The 24,496-nt window shown below is 45.9% G+C and overlaps 1 protein-coding gene across 5 annotated transcripts in view; it reads right to left on the reverse strand.

Moving 5' to 3' along the window:
- The window catches only part of ATP7B (ATPase copper transporting beta), a 74,543-nt gene that overhangs the window by 49,421 nt on the left and 626 nt on the right, over positions 1-24,496 (reverse strand). For 3 of the 5 annotated variants that reach the window (XM_061434691.1, XM_061434689.1, XM_061434690.1), the window contains exon 2: positions 24,302-24,406. In XM_061434691.1, coding sequence (XP_061290675.1) covers positions 24,302-24,355 — 54 coding nt within the window. In that variant the 5' untranslated portion in view covers positions 24,356-24,406. Of the gene's footprint in view, positions 1-1,103; positions 1,594-24,301; positions 24,407-24,496 lie in introns of those variants that run through there. The other 2 variants (XM_061434688.1, XM_061434687.1) reach the window with 2 other exon arrangements.

Consider the following 24,496-nt stretch of genomic DNA (forward strand, 5'->3'; position numbering starts at 1 on the left):
GTATATAGTCCTCGACAAGGTGCTTTCACAACCCAGGGAGGCAAGACTTCTCATCCCAGGAATCTGGAGCTGGAGAAGTCCAAGCTCACCTGCCAGATCCCACAGCCCAGTAAGGGTGCAGACCCACACCTGACTCTCGCAGCCACAGCCTCCAGCCTGGCCCTCCTGAAGGGCTCCCTGGTCAGGTTCTGGTTGTTTTCCCAGTCATATGAGGTTAGAAGTGGCCATCAAAAATCATTAGACTATTTCCGATTCAAATACCTCAGACATAGGTTGAATTTTGTCAAGTAGTAGTCTGAACACTTTAAAGAAAAGCTCTTAAGCATTTTACAAAAAAAAATTATATTTTCCTGTCTTATAACATTCAACTAGAAATATGAAAGTTGACTGTGTACTGCATAAATGGACGTTCATAAATCTTCAATGTACACAAATCTCTTTCATTTCAAAAATCTCAACTTACAATATCTCCTTTAGTTTTACAGACTTTTTAAACAACACCAGAAGAAACAAAGATAACTCCTAAAGGGGCAAAAGACATATGAAACCTTCCCTTTATGTCTACGTAGTAGTATTTTTTTCCCATCTACTCATAGCAATGAAAAGAACCCCACACAGACCACCTGTACCACCTGGAAATACCACTGAAGCACCATTTTTACAAAACATTAGTTACACTGCCCTGATTTTGAATGTGACCTGACATTTGGGTTAACAAACCTTTCATTTAAGAGCAGGTTCACCTGGCAGCAACATTTTCAAAATGCTTATTTGGTTGAAACGTGAAGATTAACACAAGAACGTACACGTGTTAAAAATAAATAAAAAGAGAAAGATTCATTTTTGTCTGATTTGCATTTTGAGAAACCTGTTCACCACAGAGGCTTAAAAAATATCCTGAAAGTAAGAAGCAACAAAACCCAAGATTTATCCACCGTGGACTTAATCTCTGGAAAGTTCCCCTGGGCTCCTGGCTCACTCCATACCCCAGAGTCACTCCACTGGCCCCTCTGATGCAAGACAAGCAGGAAACCTCCATCTGTAACCTGGAACTTTTATAAGAAGCCCTCCTGGCTTGTCAGCCCTTCTGCAACACCACTCACCTGCTTGGAACTGATCTCTTCCGATCCATTCAAGACCTTCTGTGAAAATTCTCCTTCCTCTGATGGGGGAGGGCATTCCTCCTCTGAAATCACCGGCCTGCTGGAGCCCCCGGTCCCAGGGCTCCTCTTGAAGGACCACCGTTTGTGGACAGACAGCAGGGTCACCTGTGGGTCACCCAGAGTCGCCAGGGAGGATGGCTCGGGGTTCCCGGGCGTCTCGTCCCCAGCTCTCTCCATCGCCGCGTTCACGCCTTTACCTCGCAGTTCACCTTCTCTGGGCTATTTGATCGTGTCATGAGAAAATGCTCCAAAAGCATCCTCCTAACCAGCAGAGGGGAGGCACCTGCTGTGTCAAGATGGGCAGGTTCCCCTCTGCCCCTGGGCCAGCCCAGGAGCGGCTGCCAGCCACGCCTCGGGGAACTCGGGCAGGCTGCACACCACTGTATGTATATGTGCTCTTGTTTAAATACCCCACTCAACACAATTGGCATCCTCTTACTCATCACATTGCATTCAGCACCGGGGATCTTTGCACACGGCCCCATGCGCGCCCAGGGCTGCGTGTAGGGAGGCCCAGTGCCGGGAGTGATCTCCCTACACCCAGCCGTTTCCTCTTGGCCCCGTGAGCTCCCAGGAGTCCGGCCCGGAGGCAGGGGCGAAATATCACTTCCTTTTATTACCAAACTCAGAGCGCTTTCTTGGAATAACTTCAGCTGCCTCTTCCACCACTCAAGGGTGCAGCTCACTAGGGAAGAAAAGTATTTTCCAGGCCACATGACTTGCATTTTCAAGAAGGTGTAAGAGAATTCCGTGCTTCCTGCAGCTTTGTTCTCCCTGGGACCAACAGCTTGGTTTCTGGACTAACTGACTGCAGGAACTCACCGGGAACAGGGTTCATCCGTATTTTATATGGGGCAGAACAGTCGGGAACTAAGACACAATTCAGACGTCTCAGGCTACGCGCCGTTCCTCAGGAGGATTAAGAGAAAGAAAGACATACGGGACAGTGGGGTAATCTGGGTGGCCTCCCGCTCTGTTGGGCGGCCTTGCTTCCCTTCCCACCCCTCACCCCCCACTCCCCCCGCCCAGAGACAGGAAGGAGGCAACCTCATTCCCCATGGGAGGAACAGCTCCACCAGCCACTAATCCTGGCAACACCTCCTGCAGCAAGTACGTGTGGAGTGTCCACGCTGATGGATTCAAGTCAGTTTGGTAAAATTCTGGGTCCTGGCTTAATCCACTCCCTCTGCTGTATGTGCCCTCGAGAGGAAGAGGGGGTCACAGGGGCCGGCATCCCATGAGGGCATTTGGAAACACAACCCCATCGGCTCAAGGTCACTGAGGACTCTGCCTCTTTATGGGTTGCCTACAATCACCCCTCCTCCCCCGTTAAAACCGCCATCGCTGCCCCAGGAACTCCAGACCGAGATTCTTCCTCTGCTTCTGCTCTCGTTTAGTCCTCTGAGAAACTACTTGTTTGCTTCCATTTCTGAAACATGCTCAAGGCGGTCGATTCCCAGCTGTGTCTGGGTTGGCTTCTTATCTCCCATGTGCTCGAAAAAGCATCCAACTGGACCTCCAAGAAATGCCATTTAAATCAGAGCGCCAACGAGGAAGGCAAACAAGGGCCTCGGGCCCCAAAGCCACACAGGAGTCTGTGCAGATGAGCCTGGCGGGTCTGTGATCGCTCAAATCCTGCTTCCTTATCTGTGGCTTCCGTGTTTCCGGATAGGATCTGTCAGGAGCCATATATGCCTGCCCACCCCTTCACATTTCTTCTACTGAGCACTGTAAATGGATTTCCATCTATCTCTTTGAGCACCAGATTTTAAAAGTTTTTTTTTTTTTTTTTACCATTTTGGGTGGAAATTCTCCCCAAAGGTCATTTATCTTTCTGTTATTTTTTTTTTCAAATATGAGTTATTACTCATAGTTTAACTTGAACTTTTCCTTGGTGATATGGGACCATGATCTGCTTCTGTGCTGTAGCTATGAATGGTTGTCAGCCTTGTATGTCCCAAGTGCTTCTGAATAGTCCATCCTGTTAGCACCATGAGCTATGGGAAATCTGAAATACTTTACTGTAAAATCATTTTCCTTCTCCTAAATGGTCACTCAGACCTAGAACACAGCCAGAAAAAAGAGGCTCGGCCAGATTGGGCTGCAAAGGTAGCAAGTTTAGACTTTGTCCTGTGGACGGTGGAGAACACCAGTTTTGAAGCAAAGGACTAACATGGTTACATTTTGAGATTTAGAAACAGTCTGGGCAGGCTTGAGAACTCAGAGGTAGGGGCAGGGATTACAGGGTTACAAGGAGCAGAGAAAATGAATAGCAGAGTGGGATTAACAGCAGAGGAGGCCCTCGGGCTCCATCATCAAGAGATCACAGCAGGTGACACAAGAGGGGACCTGATGACACCATTTCCAGTTTGGCAGAGAGGAGGGGGAACTAGCCGGGGCGGGGGAGGGCAATTCTGGGGATGGGAATGGTTGGATTCACCCTCATTCCCAGAGATTCTAAGGGACCGGTGAAACTGCAGGGACATGAGCCATGCTCCCAGCCTAGAGAATCAAATCCAAAATCCTCTTTCTGGTACCTTCCTCCTTCCTCACACCTGAGCCCTTGATCCACCCCCCTCCCCATCTAATCCTCCTTATCCTTTAAGTCCTGCCTCTCAGGGGAGTTGTCTCTGCCCAGCCTGGGGCTCTCCCTTATCTGAGTTCCAGTATCACTGAAGCCAACACCACAGACCTGGCAGGTATTACTGGGGAACCAGTCTGCTCCCAAAACTGAAATTGCTCTCAGCTAAATCAGTACTTAGCCAAGCATGCACTCAACACCAGGAAACATGTAAGCTCCTGGAAGGCAAGGTCCTCACGTCTCATCTGCCCACAGATGTAAGGAGGTGGTGAACAAACATCAGATGTTAAATAAATACTGAGCTGGACTGCGTGCTGCAGTCCTTGGGGTCGCAAAGAATCAGACCTGACTGAGCGACTGAGAGTCTTCCCTGGTGACTCAGATGGTAAAGCGTCTGCCTGCAATGCGGGAGACCCGGGTTCCATCCCTGGGTTGGGAAGATCTCCTGGAGAAGGAAACAGCAACCCACTCCAGTACTGACTGAACTGAACTGATGGCTGATTCATGTAGATGTGTGGCAGAAATCAACACAATATTGTAAAGCAATTACCCTTCAATTAAAAATAAATAAATTTAGTTATATTCAAGAATGCATCTTTTTTCTATATAAAAAGGAAAACCCCTTGGTGTCCAAACAAGCCTATTTTTATGAGAGGCCTGGGTCCACAGGCAGATGGGCGGCTCGTGTTTCCCTGATCCTCTGGGACAAAGGACCCCGCTTGGAGGAGGTGCATCTGGCTTACCTATTTCAGCCCTCATCAAGATTACCAGCTCCACCCAGGGGAGGTTTCTCAGAAAGAACCCTGGGCCAGTCCTCCCAAGGCTGGCAGAGGAGCCGGGATCCCATGACGGGACAGGACAGAACCTGACACTAAGCTGCACACTGGGAATCAGTGGCCTGGAAGTTTCCCATACACGGCAGAGGCCAAACAGGAACACAGGAAGGTGAGTCGGCACCGCACATTTACGTGCTTCATGCAAAGGAAGACAGAGACACTTTCTGCCCTCGGGAGTTTATTAGCAAGTTAGGAGAGAAGACCAGAGCAGACGGCACTCAAGTAGAAAGAAACACTCCGACTTGAGCTGCTGGGGGTGCCTAAGGAGTACTTGCAAAGGGTGAGGTGTCGGCTCCTCATCCCCCCACTCCCGGGGAACTGGCCATTCCCAGACTGAAACAGCACTGCGTGACTTTTATACTAGCTTATGTGCAAGACTTCCCAGGGAGTTCTTGGTGCTAAAGAACCCGCCTGCCAATACAGGAGATGCAGGTTCGATCCCTGGGTCAGGAAGATCCCCTGGAGGAGAGCATGGCAACCCACTCCAGTATTCTTGCCTGGAGAATCCCATGGACAGAGGAGCCTGGTGGTCTACGGACAGAAGAGTCTATGGGGTCCCAAAGAGTCAGACATGACTGAAGGGACTTAGCACATGAGCAGGATATGAAACGAAACCCACAACACACCACCTCAAAGCTCACTGGAGAGAGTGCTCTTCAACAAAACTGCATGTGGCTGAACAGCCCAGAGTGAAAAAAAATCACAGTAGTTCTATAAAGAGACTGGATGGAGCCCAAAAGAGAAACACTGAGATGATATCAAAGAGCCAAAGCCAACCTTTCAACTCCACAGTTAGTCACATGTACCTTCAACTTGCTTGGCTGCCCTCCTTATCTGGGGCCAACGCTGCTCACCTCTAAGGTCCCACTGACTCCAGGTCTGTCTCCTTGGAGCTGAAAAAGGATGAGATACAACACACCAGGCTGCCTGGCCATGCTCTGATTCCTGACCACTAACCTGGAGAAGCCTTGGTGCCCCCAGCAGTCCAGCTCCATCTCCCTGATCTTCCCCCTCCTCTCTCTCCTCCCCGCTTCTTCTCAGACCTCCATCCCACCCCGCACCCTCCACCCCCAAGGATAAGCCCACTCCTGCTTCACAAAACAAAGGATCAGAAAAGAACTTGCAAACATCTCAACCACCCACTCACCTGATTAGAGCCTTCCCTCCAGTCAATGCTAAAGGAAATCAACCCTGAATATTCATTGGAAAGACTGATGCTGAAGCCAATCCTTTGGCCACCTGATGCAAAGAGTTGACTCTTTGGAAAAGACCTTGATGCTGGGAAAGATTGGGGCAGGAGCAGAAGGGGACGACAGAGGATGAGATGGTTGGATAGCATCACCAACTCAATGGAAATCAGTTTGAGCAAACTCAGGGAGACAGTGAAGAACAGGGAAGCCTGGTGTGCTGCAGTCCATGGGGTTGCAAAGAGCTGGACACAACTGAGCGACCAAACAACAAGTTTTCTCACTGTCCCCAAGGTCAGTCACCAGGTACCCACAGCTCCTGGTTTTCCTCCTACCCATTGGTGACTCCTCTGCAGAGTTCTTCCTAAGAGACTAGTCCTCAAACCTCTGAGGGCTGGAGTGGCTCCAAGCTCAGACCTTGGATCCCTTCCCTGTCTATACTACTTGGTGATTTCATTTAGCACAGTAGAAATACCACCTGTAGCCAGTAACTCCCAAACTACACACGTATGGACCTAAAAGCTTAACCAGTTTCTCCTGTTGGATATTTCATATGCACTCAAACATTAACTTGTCTAAAACTAAGCTGTCTAAACAGAAAAAAATGTCACCTGCCATTCCAGTTCAACAGGGATCAAGCCATCAGCCACTGCAGTTGCAAAGCCTCCCAAGAGAGCATACTAACGGGAATTCAGAATGGAGAAAAACAGGAAACATTCCGTGCTTTGGTCCTGAGCTAGTTAAGATGCATACCTAGGGGAAAATTTCAATGACTCCCTGTGTGCTAAGTCCCTTCAGCCATGTCCGGTTCTTTGTGATCCCATGGACTATAGCCCTCCAGGCTCCTCTGTCCAAGGGATTCTCCGAGCAAGAACACTGGGGTGAGTTGCCATGCCCTCCCCTCCAGGGAATCTTCCTGGCCCAGGGATGGAACCCGCATCTCTTACATCTCCTGCACTGGCAGGCAGATTCTTTACCATTAGCGCCACCTGGGAATTCTAGATTCATGCACCATCTCAGACAAGGGAAAGCGCTAAAATCATTAACTTGAAAAGTCTGTTCTTTGTGATATGCCATGATCTTTCTATGTTTGATTATCCATTTGTTTGTTTTTCCCAGCAAAAAATTCATACATGTACCCTGGCTTCTCCCTTGCCTCTTTGGAACAGTGTCTCAGAGCAATCTAGAGACTGGCTCCTAGTCTACGGAATTCAATATGGTCCCTGAATAACGCTGAAATTTGCTGCTCTTGTGGGTCACATTTTTTTTCGTTCTCATGCCCCCTCCCTGCTTCTTCCAGTCCTTTCCACCTTAGTAAAAGGCAACTCTTCCTTCCACTCACCCAGGAAAAACAATCTTGGATTCATCCTTGCTGAGAATCATCTCTTCTTTTCAAACTCACATATCCTGTTGATTCTATCTCAAATACATCCAGCATCCAGCCACTTCTCAACACCCCCATGACAACACGGCCCAGGCCACTAGCACATCTCACCTGCATTATTAATATAATCGTAGGGACCTTCTTGGTCTCTCCTCTTACCTCCTGAAGTCTATTCGCAAAACAAACGCCAGAGGAATCTTCTTAAAGGGGACATCAGAGGATGCTATGTTACTTCAGTCATGTCCAACTCTTTGCGACACTGTAGCCCGCCAGACTCTTCTGTCCACGGGATTCTCCAGGCAAGAATAACAGAGTGGGTTGCCATTCCCTTGAGGTACCCCTAAAAGCCCTGCATGCGGTTTCCATGCATTTCCACGCATCCCACAAGAAAGGAGAAACCTAAAATCCTTATCGTCAGCTTATCCTCACACCCCTCTCTCCTCAGCCAAGACCAGAGTGGCTTGAGATGTGGCTGGTCCTGGAACAAAGCAAGGCCGGCTCCTGCCCAGGGCCTTTGTCCCTGACTGCTGCTCCCGGCTTACAAACGTGCTGTGCTGTGCTTAGTCGCGCAGTCGTGTCTGACTCTTTGCAAACCCATGGACTATGGCCTGCCAGGCTTCTCTGTCCATGAGATTCTCCAGGGAAGAATACTGGAGTGGGTTGCCATGCCCTCCTCCAGGGGATGTTCCCGACCCAGGGATCGAACCCACATCTCCCGCATTGCAGGCTGATTCTTTACCAGCTGAGCCACCAGGGAAGCCCAAGAATACTGGAGTGGGTAGCTTATCTCTTCTCCAGCGGATCTTCCCGACCCAGGAATTGAACCACGGTCTCCTGCACTGCAGGTGGATTCTTTACCAGCTCAGCTACCAGGGAAGCCCAACCCCAACAGTCTGCATCCAGATGACTCATGTCCTCACCTTCTAATGTCCCTGCTCAAAGGTCACCTTCTCAGGGGCTTCCCCAGTTCCCTTGGGTACAATTTCAAACATTCCCACTTCCTATGGTCCTTTCCTACTTATTTTTCTCCAGAGGACTCAACTACTGCCTGATATAACGACATGTATTTTACTGACTTGTTTACTTGTCTCCCTAGTTAGGATATAAGTTTCACAAGGGTGGGAATTGTCTGTTTTCTTCACTCAGCACTGTATTCCCAGCACAAAAACAGTGCGTCTGTTTTAAAGTTTCTTAGTAACTATTTGTTGAATGAATTACAGAGAGTACTAAAAACAGCTTACTTTATTTGCTTGCTACCAAACACCGACTGCTAACTTTCAGACAGTCAACATTCAGAAAGTGCCCCATGCAAAGCTGGCTCTCTCTTTCACTCACACATTCCTTTTCCCTCCAAGCCAGCAGTCTAAGCTCAGATGCTACTGTTAGAAAGAAATAACAAGTGCCCAATGCAGTCATTTGCCCCCAACTCCTGCAAATCAAGGCTTAATTGTAGTTTCAACCCCTCTCAAAAAGGTGACCTATAAAAGAGCCAATCTGAAATTTCCTAATCAAAATTAGTGAGGTCACCTGCGAGATAAAGAGGGGGTTCCCTGCACAGAAACAGAGACAAAGAGATAGTGAAGTGAGAGAACTGATGTCCCTGTGGACGAAGCTGGGGGGAGAAGGGAAGGGTGGAATGAATGGGAGACTGGGACCAAAGGATATATACGACCATGTGTAAAATAGGTAGGTAGTAGGAAGATGCTGTATAGCACAGGGAGCTCAGTCCGGTGCTCTGTGACAACCCAGAGCGGGTGGGCGTGGGGGTGGGAAGAAGGCTCAAGAGGGAAAGGATATATGTATACATATAGCTGATTCACACTGTTGTACAGCAGAAACTAATACAACATTTTAAAACAATTATACTCTAGTTGAAAAAAAAAAGACTTCTCATTTTAGAGCAAATATTCTTATAGTTAAAAGATCCCTGCCCCTCAAAAGATGTCCTGCTGCTGCTAAGTCACTTCAGTCGTGTCCAACTCTGTGCAACCCCATAGACGGCAGCCCACCAGGCTCCCCCGTCCCTGGGATTCTCCAGGCAAGAACACTGGAGTGGGTTGCCATTTCCTTCTCCAATACGTGAAAGTGAAGTCGCTCAGTCGTGTCTGACCCTCAGCAACCCCATGGACTGCAGCCTTCCAGGTTCCTCCATCCATGGGATTTTCCAGGCAAGAGTACTAGAGTGGGGTGCCATTGCTTTCTCAAAGATGTCCTAGCCCCAAATAATCTCCCCTTTTTTGTGCTGATACCTTCACTGCCCACCCGTCCACCTGTAAGAGCCTTCCATTTATTTGTCTGCTCCTTGGAGTGTGCTGCCAGTGCCGGGTGAGAGGCCGCCTAACCCTCGTGCTCCTGCTCAGCCGCAGCTGACTCTCTGTGACCCCATGGACTATAGTCGCGCCAGGCTCCTCTGTCCATGGGATTCTCCAGGCAAGAATACTGGAGTGGGTTGCCATTTCCTTCTCCAGGGGATCTTCCCAACCCAGGGATCACACCCGAGTGTCTTGTGTCTCCTGCATGGGCAGGTGGGTTCTTTACCACTGCACCGCCTGGGAAGCCCAGTGCCAAGCAAGATGGACTTTAAAGCAGAGACTGTTATCAGAAACAAAGGGACCTTTTATAATGATAAAAGTCAATCTGCCAGGAAGATAGAAAAGTCATAAACATATGCTCTCTGATAACAGAATACAAATACAGATGAACCAAGAACTGACAGAAATGGAAAGAAAGATAATTCAACAGTATCAGCTGGATACTTCAATTCCACTGTTAATAACAGACAAAAAAACTAGGCAGAAGGTCAAGCAGAAAATATGTGATACTGTTGTCTTATAATAAGACATACGTATTTGGTCTCCATTCCCTTTCTGGCACAGAGGTCCTAAAACTCTTGGAATTTCCAGAGTGCTAGAAAAAATGATAAAGGTGTCTTTTGTCACAGCTAGAGAGGTGACTTCTAAAAGACCCAAGGATAGGGGCTGGTGGCCAGGGGAACCAAGAGGTGATTCCAGGGTTCAAACATTTAGTCCCACCGAACACTCTGGGGAGGATAGAGTGTCTGGAGATCAAGTTCAACCACTGACAGCCAATGATTTAATCATTCATGCCTCCATAACAACCCCAGAGGACTGGTTTTCTAGACTTTCCAGGCTGGTGACCATGTGAAGACTTGGGGAGAATGGCGTGACCAGAGACCATGGAAGCTCTGTGGCCCTTCCCATATAACTTGCCAAATGCATCTTTGTCTTCCTGCAGTTCCTGAGTTGTACCCTTTTGTAACACACCGCTAATCTAGTAGATAAATGTGTCTGAGCTGTGGGCCCCCTTAGCAAATGAAACCCAAAGAAGCACAGGTGACGACCCGGACTTGTGACTGGTGTCTGAAGTGGAAGGACAAAGGGGCCCGTCTTGCAGGACTGAGTCCTTAACCCATGGCAGCTGATGCTCTCTCCAGATACACACTATCACAGATGCATTAAATTGTAGGACATCCACTGGTGCCCGAGAATTGTTTGGTGTAGGAGGAAAAAAACACACACTGATATTGGTATCAGACTCACAAGAGAGAAAATATGAACAACTAACATATCTACAGAACCCTCCTCCCAACAACTGTATAATATTCATTCTTTTCAGGTACACATGAATGTTCTCTAGGCTTCACCACATGCTAGGCCATAAAACAAACCTCAGTTCACTTAAAATAACAGAAGTAACACAAAGTATGATCTCTGACAACAATGGAATCAGAAATCAGTAACAGAAAGAATTTGGGGACATTTACAAATACATGGAAATCAAACAACACACTCCGAAATAACCAAAGGGTCACAGAAGAAATCAACAGGAGTTTAGGAAATACTTTGAGATAAATGAAAATGAAGACACAACACACGATAAGACAAAACTTATGGGATGCAGGTAAGGCAGTGCTTAGAGAGAAACTTACAGCTGTGAATTTCTCCATTAAGAAAAAAGGATCTCAAATCAATAATCCAAATTTCTGCCTAAGATACTGGAAAAGAAAGACGAAACCTAAAGCAAGCAGAAGGGAGGTGTATCAGTGTCCTATGAGGTAACAAAATACCATACACTGAGTATTAGAAATTTAATCTCTCACAGCTCTTGAGGCTAGAAGTCAAGATTTTCCTTTTTGGGGACCCTGAAGAAGAATCTCTTCCACATCCCTCTCCTACCTCCTGGTGGATGCTGGCAAGCTTTAGCATTTCTTGGTTTATGGAAGCATCCCTCCAATCTGTCTCTGTAACCACATGGCCTCCTCTTCTCTGTGTGTTCACATGGTGTCCTTATACCAACATCAGTGACTGGACTCAGGGCCCATTATAATGCAGTAAGGGGGCCTCCCTGGTGGCTCAGATGGTAAAGAATCTGCCTGCAATGCAGGAGACATGGGTTCGATCCCAGGTTGGGAAGATATCCTGGAAAAGGAAATGGAAACCCACTGCAGTAGTTTTGCCTGGAGAATCCCATGGATAGAGGAACCTGGAGGGCTACAGTCTATAAGAGTCATAAAGAGTCAGACACGACTGAGTGACTAAGCACACACACACATAATGCAGTAGCACCTCATTTTAATTTAACTGATTAGATCTGCAGAAGATCCTATTTCCACGTAATATCACATTCACAGGTACCAGGACTCAAGACTTCAACATATCTATTAGAGAACACAATTCAACACACTCAAAAGAAAATAAAAAAGATTAGAGTGGAATAGCAAAAGACAGAATAGAGAAATAGAGGAAACTGTCAAAACCAAAAGCTGACTCTTTGAAAAGACCAACAAAATTGACAAACCTTTAGCTAGAATGATCTGTGAAAAAAAGGCAGAAGACGAAAATTATTAGAATTAGAAACGAAAGATGATTATTACTTATCTTACAGAAATAAAGATTTTAAAGGAACACCAAGAAACAACTTTTTGTTGTTCAATCACTAAGTCGTGTTCAACTCTTTGCAGTCCCATGGACTGTGGCACGTGAGGCTCCTCTGTCCTTCACTATCTCCCAGAGTTTGCTCAAACTCATGTCCATTGAGTCAGTGATGCTATGTAACCATCTCTCTGTTGTCCCCTTCTTTTGCCCTCAATCTTTCCCAGCATCAGGGTCTTTTCAAATGAGTCAGCTCTTTGCATCAGGTGGCCAAAGGATGGGAGCTTCAGCATCAGTCCTTCCAATGACTGGTTGGATCTCCTTGCAGTCCAAGGGATGCTCAAGAGTCTTCTCCAACACCACAGTTCAAAAGCATCAATTCTTTGGCACTCAGCCTTCTTTGTGGTTCAACTCTCACATCCATACATGACTACTGGAAAAACCATTGACTATATCGTCGGCAAAGTGCTGTCTCTACTTTTCAATACACTGTCTAGGTTTGTCATAGCTTTCCTTCCAAGAAGCAAGCATCTTTTAATTTCATGGCTGTGGTCACCATCCACAGTGATTTTGGAGCCCAAGAAATGAAAATCTGTCACTGCTTCTACTTTTTCCCCTTGTATTTGCCATGGAGTGATGAGACCGGATGCCATGATCTTAGTTTTTTTAATACTGAGTTTCAAGCCAGCTTTTTCACCAAGAACAACTAACTATATACCAACAAATTAGACACCTTAAATCAAACGGACAAATTCCTTAGAATACACAAACTACCAAAACTGACTCAAGAAATAGATACTCTGAACCGACCTATAACAAGATACTCAATTAGTAATAACAAAAAATTTCCTCCAAAAGAAAGCTCAAGCTCAGACAGCTTCAACATTGAATTCTATCAAACATTTGTAAGAAGGGAGCACTTCTCAACTCATTCTGAGACCAGTATTACCCTGATATCAAAACCAGAAAAGACATGACGAGAAAACAAGAGAAACGAGAAAAACAATCTAGTATCTTTCATGAATATGGACACAAAATTCCTGTACGAAACATTAGGTAACCAAATCCAGCGACACGTAAAAAAGGGCTACATGCCATGACCAAGTAGGATTTGTCCCAGGAATCCAAGTTTGGCTTAACATCCAAAAATGAATTAATGTAATACACCATTTGGAGCAGGAAATGGCAACCCACTCCAGTATTCTTGCCTAGGAAGTTCCATGGACCAAGGAGCCTGGCAGGCTACAGTCCATGGGGTTGCAGAGTCAGACACGACTTAGTGACCAAACAACAATACATCATATCAACAGAATAAAAAGTAAAAGACACATGGTTACCTCAATAGACACTGAGAAAACATCTGACCAAATCCAAAATCTTTTCATATAAAAACACTCAAGAAATTAGGAGGTGGAGGGAATTTCCTCAACCTGATAAAGAGCGTGAAAAACCCACAGCTAACATCCTATTTCATGGTGAAAGGCTGAAAGCTTTCCCCCTAAGATCAGGAAGAAGACAAAGACTCCATCTATACAAAATGTTCACAATAGGAAAATCTATAGAGACAGAAAGTAGAGTAGAGGTTGCTCAGGCACAGGGGTCTTGGGAAGATTGTGGGGGAGTAGGGGGGTGATAGCTAGCGTGGGTAGGATTTCTTTCTCAGGTGATGAAAATGTCCCCAAATTGATTGTGAAGATGTTTGCACATACCTGGGATTTTCATGGTATGTGAATCATATCTCAATCAAGCTTTTTTTTTTAATGTAGTAGAGAGACCATTAAAATAAGAATTAGAGAGGATATGCCTTTGACATTCATGGAAGCCCAAACAAAAAAGATTTTGGGAGCGTGATGAGGCAACAGAAGTCGACAGACTGCAGAAACCTACAAAGCTCACCAAGTCTTTCAAGGAGAATGGATAAAATGTGCTACCTTCCCAACAGCACACTGCACCGCTGTGGATCTTAGAAACACAGTGTTCCTCTGAGACAAGCTAGCCCCAGAAAACTAAGCACTCTTTAATATCATTTTCACAAAGCTCAGAAACAACCAAAAAACTAAATAATATATAATTCAGGCATTCATATATGTGATAAGACACACACACACACACCCCCAAAAAGTTGGGTTACAACAAGCACAAAATTGAGGCTGGTAGTTACCTCTGTAGTGGGTATTTCTCCGGGTGACACAAGAAGACAAGGAGGATACAGCTGAGTTCCCTCAATGCCAAGAAGCCATGACATTGATAATTCTCCTGTTCTTGGGTCAGGTGTTCTCTGGTTTATTATGCTTTATAACTATCTACGTATGTGTGCACGTTTATATATCAACGTCTTTTATATTCAATAAACTAATAATAACAAAGGGAAAGTGTTAAAGTGAGTGGAGGCGTGGAGACAAGCAAGTACAGAGGATTCTCCCTCAAAGGCTGAGAAGAGGAGAGACAGAAGTAGTACAACAGCCAGTGGGAGACACGAGGCCAGGAGACTTCAGGGTGAAGGCAGATGGACGGCTTTATAAGGCTGAAGGAGAAAAGCCTGCAGAGAGAGGGAAAGACTAGAGGCGAAGAGAAGACAAAGCAAGACCCGATCAGGCCAACAAAGGCTCCAGAACCAGCAGAGAGGAAGGGAGACGGGAGGACCTTGAAAGGAAGGCGGGCTTCCTGAGACGAGGGATGGGCAATGGCTCCAGAACCAGCAGAGAGGAAGGGAGATGGGAGGACCTTGAAAGGAAGGCGGGCTTCCTGAGACGAGGGATGGGCAGTGAAAACGGAATGGAGAGCTACACAAAATGTGGAGAGAAGGTGCAGAGAGACAGGCAGGAAGTTGAAGAAAATCACACGCGGTGGTGCCCATTTTCTCCAGGTAAGAAGTGAGGCCATTTGTTGAGAAGGGAAGACAGAGACTAAGCAGAGGGCTTGCTGCCGGTGGCGAAGGCTTGAAAGACTGACTCACAGGTTGACTAATGAGACGAAGGCATTTGCAGGCACCACCGAGATTAGAAACAAATTGTCAGGGGCAACGGCCACGCGGTTGCCTGAATTTCCGTGGCAATTCTGTGGCTCCGGTGAGGAGAAAAGAGGGCGGTTTGTATGCTGATGCTGGAGCAACAGGATGGAGGGACAAAAAAGTCCAGCATGCCAGTGAAAGAATTATTCAAATGAAACCAAGAGTCTGTTGGGACAGAGAAAGAGAGGCCAGAGACTCGATAATGGTAATAATAACAACAACAAACCCATTGATAGATAGCTTTTAAAATAGTTTTTAAAAAGTATATCTATAATGTTGGCACCACTGGGTTTAGAGGGGAAAAAAATGAAGAAGACATTGGGATAAAATACGACAAAGATGTTAAATGCCAATTCTCTTCGAATTGCAAGAAGGTATGTTTTAATTCTAAAAACCAACAGCTAGTGCAACAAAAGCAAACAAAGGAAGTTTACGAACAGACTTATGACAGTCATCCTGTTAAAAAAGAAACAACACACCCCTTAGGGAGTCACCTACACTCAACCCCACATCAGCAAACAAGACATAATATGTAACCTAACTGCACCTTCAGTCTCTTCCGGGAACAGCATGACCTTCAACCAGTCACGTCTGCAACCAGCTGGGCAGCACTAGTCGAGTAATCTGCCTGACAGACCCCTGCTTTCCCCAATAGGAAGGCGACCTGACCTGAAACAATCGTCTCTTTGCTAGAATAACTTGCCCTGTCTCTCCTATGCCTATACATCCTCCACTTTGTACAGCTCCTTGGAGCCCCTTTCTTTCTGTGAAGATAGGAGGCTGACTGATTCGTGAATAATTAAATAAAGCCGATTAGATCTTTTTTGTAATTAATTTATTTGTTCGGCTGCACCGAGTTTTGGGTGCAGCACGTGAACTCCTGTTTGCAGCATGTGGGGTCTAGTTCCCTGACAAGGGATGGAACCCGGGCCCTCTGTACTAGAAGCCCAGAATCTTAACCACTGGAACACCAGGGAATTCCCCACCAATTAGATCTTTACTCAGTTGAATTTTTTTTTTTTTAACAATCCTGAGAGTGGCAGGAAAAGAAGTAAGTTGCCCCTTTTGGTGTTTATTTTCCAGATTTTTGTTACAGAGGTAAATTACTTTTATAATAGCAATTTCCCAATGAATTTTAAATGTTTCTAATGCCCGATGCTGGGGGTGGCTTTTAGTTTGGGGAGGAACCGGGCTTTCAACAAAGCTGCTACAAGATTCAAGCACCATGGATTTCACAATTACTGGTGTTTTAAAACTCTTATTTGCAGGGTTAGTTACATCACAATAAGAGTCACTCTCTGCTCTGCCCTCTACTTTTATCTCATCAACCTTTGATCTGCTCAGATTTTCTCCTTTAACCTAATTAAGAAAAAAAAAGTCACAAACATTCCAGAATTCCCACTTGGCAGTGATTCCAACTCTACAGATAGAAATAACACTGCACATACTTGATCTCGGATATGTCCTCGCTATCTGTGCTATGCTATCAGTGAACAGTGCTCATGTCACTGACCCATCCCCATGCTTGCAATGGAGAAGAGAATGCATGTCAGATAAAAACACATTTATAAAGCCAGCACCCTCACACCCCTGTAATGTATTCCCCAGTTACTACAGTACCAAATGTGCTCTGTGTTGGGGCTGTCAAGATAACCACCAGCCTCTGACATTAGGACCCTCAGGAGTGTAGACTCCACAAAAAAAGGGACAAAACAGCCGTCTCCCAGTTCCTCTTTAGGCTCTTCAGCCACCTGCAGTCTGGATGGTGCAGGTCATTGTCCAAGGCCTCTAGCGAGGTTCCAACAGCTCCACTCCCTTGAGTGTCTCAAGACTGTTGTCCTATGCTCAAACTCTCCAATCTTGGGCGTAAAGTCCAAACTCCTGATCTGAAAAACCGGGCCTTCCATAATCACTTTCCAAGCCACTCACAGCCTCCCAAATGCATCCTTCCAGTCCTGTCCTTGGGCCTTTGTACATGCTAGTCTCCACCGGCAACATCCTTCCTTCCAGTCCACTGTGAGTCCGGCCAACGCCCACTCCTTCTCCAGGACCTCACCACTGCCTCTGGAGTGCTTTCTGCACCCCCCCTCCCAGGAGAGGCCGGTCACCCTTGTCTGTGCGACCTACCCTGTAAGGACAACTCTGCTCCAGCACCTATGACCGCCGGCTCCAAGAGCATGGGGCGGACCTCTGTTCATCTCTGCATCCCTCTGCTCGGCCCCCACAAGTGAACAGAAGGTGCTCCAGTGTTCGTGGACTGAAGGCCAATGGCCAGGTCACCGGCCACCTCCTATTCAGGAAGGGTCACTGCCGCCCCACGGGGAGGCCTCTGAAGAGAAGACGAGAGGAGGGGATCATGGTCTAATTCTTTCTTCAAGAGCCACTGTGGTGCACCTACTATATGCTGTGCAGAGTAGTTTTTTTTTTTTTTTTTGGCTTTTAAGAAGTACATCTCTTTTTTTCCCTTCAATAAAACAGTATCTTTAAAGACAAACAGGATGACAAGTGAATTTTTTTTAACCCAAAGGATACATTAAAAATCAGGAAACGGTGTAAACATAAATATTTTCATCCAGTCATTGAAAATGTTTCAGCAAGCATGAATAAATGACCTTTAAGCTATCGTAATACAGTCCAAAAGGATAATTTCAGCAAAGGAAGGTTTATTGAGCTCCACACAGATAACAAAATTTATAGTTTGGAATTAGATATAGATGTTTTCACTTATAATCCAAATTGCTATATGACTTGGGTTGCACTGCTACCAAAAAGTGCCATGGAGTTCTGGAACAAAACTTCAGTTGGCAGTGGTTCTGGCTTTGTATCTCTGTGACTTTGCGAGAGTTCTTGAGTCTCGGGCCCTCATCAATAAAAGGAGGGGGCTGGGGCTTAGATGTTATCAAAGTCCTTCCTGCTCTAGAATTACTTCATTTTCAAGATTTATACAGAAAGTATTGTAAAAGCACAATTAGCCTAAAATTTTGGCATTTTCCTGTCCATATTTCCTCAAGGGATTCCTTGGCCCCTTTCTTAAAAATGACAAGCAGAACTTGTTAGTTACACTGTGGACTTTGGCCACAGCCAGACCTGGGATTGGTCTCATTTCTGTCACTCCCTGGCAGTGTGATGATCAACAAAGGACCATGCCTCTCTGGGCTCACTTTCTCATCAGTTAAATGTAGTCTTATCCCACAGGGTTGATAGGGGAATAAAAAGCTATTAATCACATAAAGAGCTCAGCACAGCACCTGACACTCAGTGAGTACAGAAGTGATATATTATAAACCATATAAATTATTACAAACTTTATAAACTATATCAACTCTTTTACACAAACATTTGTCTTCTACAGGCACTGGAATGTCATTTAGACACTTCATTCTCTAATGAGTCAGGGGAGCTCCTTAAGGCAGTGGTAACCGGCTCTAAACTCTTGGCTGGTGAATTGTATCTCTGATTAGTAGGCATTTTATGTGTGTTAGTCACTCAGTCGTGTCTGATTCTTTGCAACCCCATGGACTATAGCCCTCAAGGCTCCTCTGTTCATGGAATTCTCCAGGCAAGAATACTGGAGTGGGTAGCCATTCCCTTCGCCAGGGGATCTTCCTGACCCAGGGATCGAACCTGGGTCTCCCACATTGCAGGCAGATTCTTTGCAGTCTGAGCCACCAGGGAAGCCCACTTAAGGTGGTGGTGGGTTAGTCACCAAGTCGTATCTGTCTCTTGTGACCCCACAGACTGTATCCTGCCAGGCTCCTCTGTACATGGGATCCTTCAGGCAAGAATACTGGAGTGGGTTGCCATTTCCTTCTCCACAGAGTAGTTTTTAAATGGTTCTAACCTGGTATCTACTTTCAAGAAGCGCAGAGTTGCAAAGGAAAGCTCTGTTCAAAACTATATTGCAAAGAAAAGTTTGATCAAAGGCAATTGGTATATGACCAATTGCCAAGTAAGTTTGGAAGAAAATACGTATCTGAGAAAGCAAGAAAGGCCAAGCTGGGACTCAATCCCAGATCTGCCCCTTACCAGCTGCAGGACTTCCAGAAAGCTACCTAACTTCTCTCTGTAAAGATGATGAACACTGACCTCGTGTTCTACCTTTTCCCCCACCTCCCTCTGCTCCAGCCACTCTGGCTTTCTTATCGCTCCTCAGACAATTCAGGTCACTCCTAACTTAGAAGCTTGACACCCCCTGGTTCTTCAACCTAGAACACTTTCCCCCAAATCTGAATCACTTGGGTCTCCGCGCAAATGCCATCTCCTCCAGGAAGAACTCCCCGATCACCTGCTTAAACGAGGCCCTCCACTTCCATGTCATCCTAATGCCTCTCCCAAGATTCATGTACTTCACCACACTTCTCAGCATCAGAATAACATTATTTGTTTACTCTTCTTAGGAACATTCATGACTCATGGGTTTCCCTGGTGGTTCAGACAACAAAGAATCTGCCTACAATGTGGGGAGACTGGGTTCAATCCCCTGGAGAAGGAAATGGCAACCCATTCCAGTATTCTTGCCTGGAGAATTCAATGGGCAGAGGAGCCTGGTGAGCTACAGTCCATGGGGTCACAAACAGTCAGACACGACTGAGCAACTACACACACACACACGACTCATGGGAACAGGTCAACATACCAGTGTTATCAGGAATTTGGAAGAAATTGATTTCAACCCTCAAGGATGACTTTGAGGGGTTCAAGACTTTAATGAGGAAAGTAACTGCAGATGTGGTGGAAAAGCAAGCGTGAGTGAGTGAGTGAAAGTTGCTCAGTCATGTCCGACTCTTTGAGACCCCATGGACTATACAGCCATGGAATTGTCCAGGCCAGAAGACTGGAGTGTGTAGCCTTTCCCTTCTCTAGGGAATCTTCCCAACACAGGGATTGAACCTGTCGCTCAGTAGTGTCTGACTCTTTGCGACCCCATGGACTATACAGCCATGGAATTCTCCAGGCCAGAAGACTGGAGTGTGTAGCCTTTCCCTTCTCTAGGGAATCCTCCCAACACAGGGATTGAACCCAGGTCTCCCGAATTGCAGGTGGATTCTTTACCAGCTGAGCCACAAGGGAAGCCCGAGAATACTGGAGTGGGTAGCCTATCCCTTCTCCAGCGGATCTTCCTGACCCAGGAATCGGACCAGGGTCTCCTGCATTGCAGGCGGATTCTTTACCAGGTGAGCTAGCAGGGAAAAACAAGCGAAGGAGAATTAAAGGGGAGCCTGAAGAAGTGACTAAATTGCTGCAATCTTATGATAAACTTTCATGGAAGAGCAGCTGCTTCTATGGATGAACAAAGACTGTGGTTTGCTCATAGATGTAATCTACTCCCAGTATAGATGCTGTGAAGACCTGCTGAAATGACAAAAAAGGATTTAGAACGTTACATAAGCTTTATCAAATTAGTTGATCAAGTCGTGGCAGGGTTTGAGAGGACTGACTCCAGTTTTGAAAGAAGTTCTCCTGTGGGTAAAATGCTATCAAACAGAGAAATCGTTCATAAAGGAAGAGTCAATCAGTATGGCAAACTTCACTGTTGTCTTATTTTAAGAAATTGCCACAGCCACCCTCAACCTTCAGCAAACACCACCCTGATGGGTCAGCATCCATTAACGATGAGGTATTGACCAAAAAAAAAAAAAGCTCAGACTGAGAGTTGTGAGTTAAGTTTCATGTGGGCCTACAATGAGATAGCTCTGAGGAACTGCTGCACAGTGGGGGGAGTCAGCATATATATATGATTTTAGGGAAGGGGGATATATGCAGTTAAGCATACATCTTTTGAGACGGTTGCTTGCTGCCAGTCACATGGAGCAGAGGTCTCCACTAATGATTTGAGTGTTTTCCTAGGTATGAGAAGATCCAAGAAACTGGGCTCATAAAATCTCCTGAAAGTATCTAACTATCTGAAGGCCTGTTCTGCTAGTTTTCTGAGAGCACAGAGTACCTCATTCCTGATCTCTGCCCTGAACTCTTTGCAGAGTGTGCTGAAGGGCAATGGTTGCAGGGGCCGGTGATTTCATACTTGTAGAATCATGTGGCGAGTGACAATTCTCAGCTGGTACTGGCAAGACCCTCCACTGGCAAAAAGGTTATGACTCATTGAAGGTTCAGATGATGGTTAGCATTTTTTAGCAATCAAGTTATTTTTAAATTAGGATGTGAACATTTTTTTAAACATAATGTTATTGTACACTTTGTTGTTGTTCAGTAGCTCAGTCGTGTCCGACTCTTTGTGACCCCATGAATGGCAGCACGCCAGGCCTCCCTGTCCCTCACCATCTCCCAGAGCTTGCTCAAACTCATGTCCATTGAGTCAGTGATGCCATCCAACCATCACATTCTCTGCTATCCCCATTTCCTCCTGCCTTCAATCTTTCCCAGCATCAGGGTTTTTCCAATGAGTCAGCTCTTTGCATCAGGTGGCCAAAGGATTGGTGCTTCAGCATCAGTTCTTCCAAAGAATATTCAGCACTGATTTTCTTTAGGATGGATTGGTTTGATCTCCTTGCAGTCCAAGGAATTCTCAAGAGTCTTCTCCAACACCACAGTTCAAAAGCATCAATTCTTCGGCGTTCAGCCTTCTTTACAGATGACAGCATGGTATAAACATAACTTTTATACGTACTGGGAAACCAAACAAAGCCTGTTTGCTTTACTGTGGTGGTCTGGAACCGAAGCCACAGTATCTCTAAGGTATGCTTGTACTGAAACAAACTGTCAAATAAATGGTGAAGATGAGAAAATACCTACATCACAAGGTTTTGTGAGGATTAAATGAGCGTGTACACAGAGGAATAGAAAGTGCTTCAACACAATGCTCAGCACATAGGAAGCTCAATAATGTTGGCTGGCAGCATTATCAGTGGAATCCAGAAGAGGGTGAGGCGTGACATGAACAGAGACAGTTACAGAGTTTCAAGAAGAGGCAGGTCTCGAGCTTGACCTGGAAAGATAAGGATTTTTTTTTACTGGACAGAGCGGTGAGGGCACCCTAAGAGTTTTAAGTCTCTTCTTCTCTACAAGTTGGCCCTCCCCCACAGGTGCTCTCCCTGATCCTCCATTAAATGCAGAGTCATCCCAGTAAGAATAAACTATTGAGCAGCCTCTCTCTGCCCATCCATAGTGCATTTTTCCTTCCTTTCTACACAACCAGGGCCTAGATGAATTTCACCCCAAAAGGGAGTGCAATAATGCTGTCTAATGAATTTCAGCCATCTGTAGGAAAGGCACAGTCTACTCTTCAGATCAGCAACCCTGGCCTAGGCGTCTATCCTGGGCTTCCCCGGTGGCTCAACAGTAAAGAATCTGCCTGCAATGCAGGAGATGCAGGAGACTTGAGTTCAATCCCTGGGTCAGGAAGATCCCCTGGAGGAGGAAATGGCAACCCACTCCAGTATTCCTGCCTAGAGAATCTCTTGGACAAGGGAGCCTAGTGTGGGGCTACAGTCCATAGGGTTGTAGAGAGTTGGAAACGACTGAAGTGACTAAGCACAGGTATCTATCCTAGAGAAATACTCAAAGGTCAGCATGAAAAATCACCTACAACAATGTCCACTACAGCATGATTTGTGAGAGAGAAAAAATAGAAGCAATCAGAATGTCTACCCATGGGAAAAGAAGAAATACACTATGGAGCATCCATACTGCGCAGAGGTGAAACTGAAAGGTTGCTATTGAATCACACGAAGACACTGGGATCCTTGGCCCCCGGATGAGAATTCAATCCAGGGCCAGAGACGAGGCTTGATTGCTCAGAGCTTTTGTATAATAAAGTTTTATTAAAGTATAAAGGAGATAGAGAAAGCTTCTGACATAGGCATCATAAGGGGGCAGAAAGAGTACCCCCTTGCTAGTGTTAGCAATGAAGTTATATACTCTCCAATGAATCCAAAGAATGTCTGGAGGTTATAAAGACCTCACCAGACCTACTCCCATAATTTACATTTTAAGATAACAGAATTAGCCAGGTTTAATTCAGAGACTGTCCTCAGGCAGGATATTGTCCTTTCTTCCTCCTTGAGAATTCCAGACCCCCTTCTCCTTGGGGACCCCTAGGCTCCTTATCAACCTGCCTAGGAAATGACTCTCTCAAAACTAAGTTACATGGACACTTATGTACTAACATGAAACAATCTCCAAAATATACTGTGAAACTGGAACACACACACACACACACACACATACTACATGATCTCCTTTAGGTAAAACACACACACACACACACACACACACACACACACACACTATATGATCTCCTTTAGGTAAAACCTTCCCTGGTGGCTCAGATGGTGAAGAATCCTCCTGCAATGCCTGAGACCCACACACACACACACACACACACACACACACACTATATGATCTCCTTTAGGTAAAACCTTCCCTGGTGGCTCAGATGGTGAAGAATCCTCCTGCAATGCCTGAGACCCAGGTTCAGATCCACGGGTGGGGAAGACCCCCTGGAGAAGGGAATGGCCACCTACTCCAGTATTCTCTCCTGGAAAATTCCATGGACAGAGGAGCCTGGCAGTCTACAGTCAGTCCATGGGGTCGCAAAGAACTGGACACAACTAAGAGATTAATACTAACAAATATTCTAAAACCACATACACAAGAACCTAAAGATTTCTCTGGAGATATAGATATGCATTAACATAACAGATATGTGAACACCACTGCATTTCCTTTTCCAAAACTGTGCCTGAGAAATGTTAAGTTTTCAGTAAGTATTTGCTGAATGAATGAAGACCTATGAACATGAGCAGAAAAACACTGGAAAATAGATTTGCTTTTCGTGCTAAATATTTGTGTCCTGTTTTTAAGAGACTACACTAAATTACTTGCATAATTTTAATGAACTCAAAATAGTTCTTCAAAAACAAACAATAACAACAAAACACCACCACAGGACGACCATGAAGGGGTCGATGCACCAATTCTTGAAGAACTTTTCAGGACAGCTAATTTACTCGAACTGGGCAATTAGGGATCTTACAAAACAAGTCAACTCTCACTTTACCTCTCCAGCATCAAACTCCTCAACATCCGACGAACAGAAAAGTGTTGGGTTTTAAACTGTTACTGAAAACCAGTTAATAGCACGCCCTTTCTAAAGGGTGTTCTCTAACAAACCACGCGCCGAGGAGCCTCCCCCGCGCACACCACGCGCCGAGCGCAGCAAGGATGGTAGGTGAGCGCCGAAGGTCCTCCAGGCAGGTGTGCGCACACAGCACCCCGGGAAAGTAACTCACTCTCCGGCTGGCCTTTTCGCGATCTGTAATCGGTCTCTCCTCCTCTGGCTTCATCTCGCGGAGGAACTAATTTCTTCTGTGATTCAGCCCGGAGCCCAAGGTCACCTGGTCAGGGGACGAGAAGCGCGGTGTTAAAACCCAGGGAGAGGAGGAGCGCGCCGTGGGTGGCATCCTCGTGGTTCGGTTCTAACCCAA

Source organism: Bos javanicus, chromosome 12 (assembly GCF_032452875.1).
Source record: "Bos javanicus breed banteng chromosome 12, ARS-OSU_banteng_1.0, whole genome shotgun sequence".
In the NCBI taxonomy this organism is placed as follows: Eukaryota; Metazoa; Chordata; class Mammalia; order Artiodactyla; family Bovidae; genus Bos; species Bos javanicus.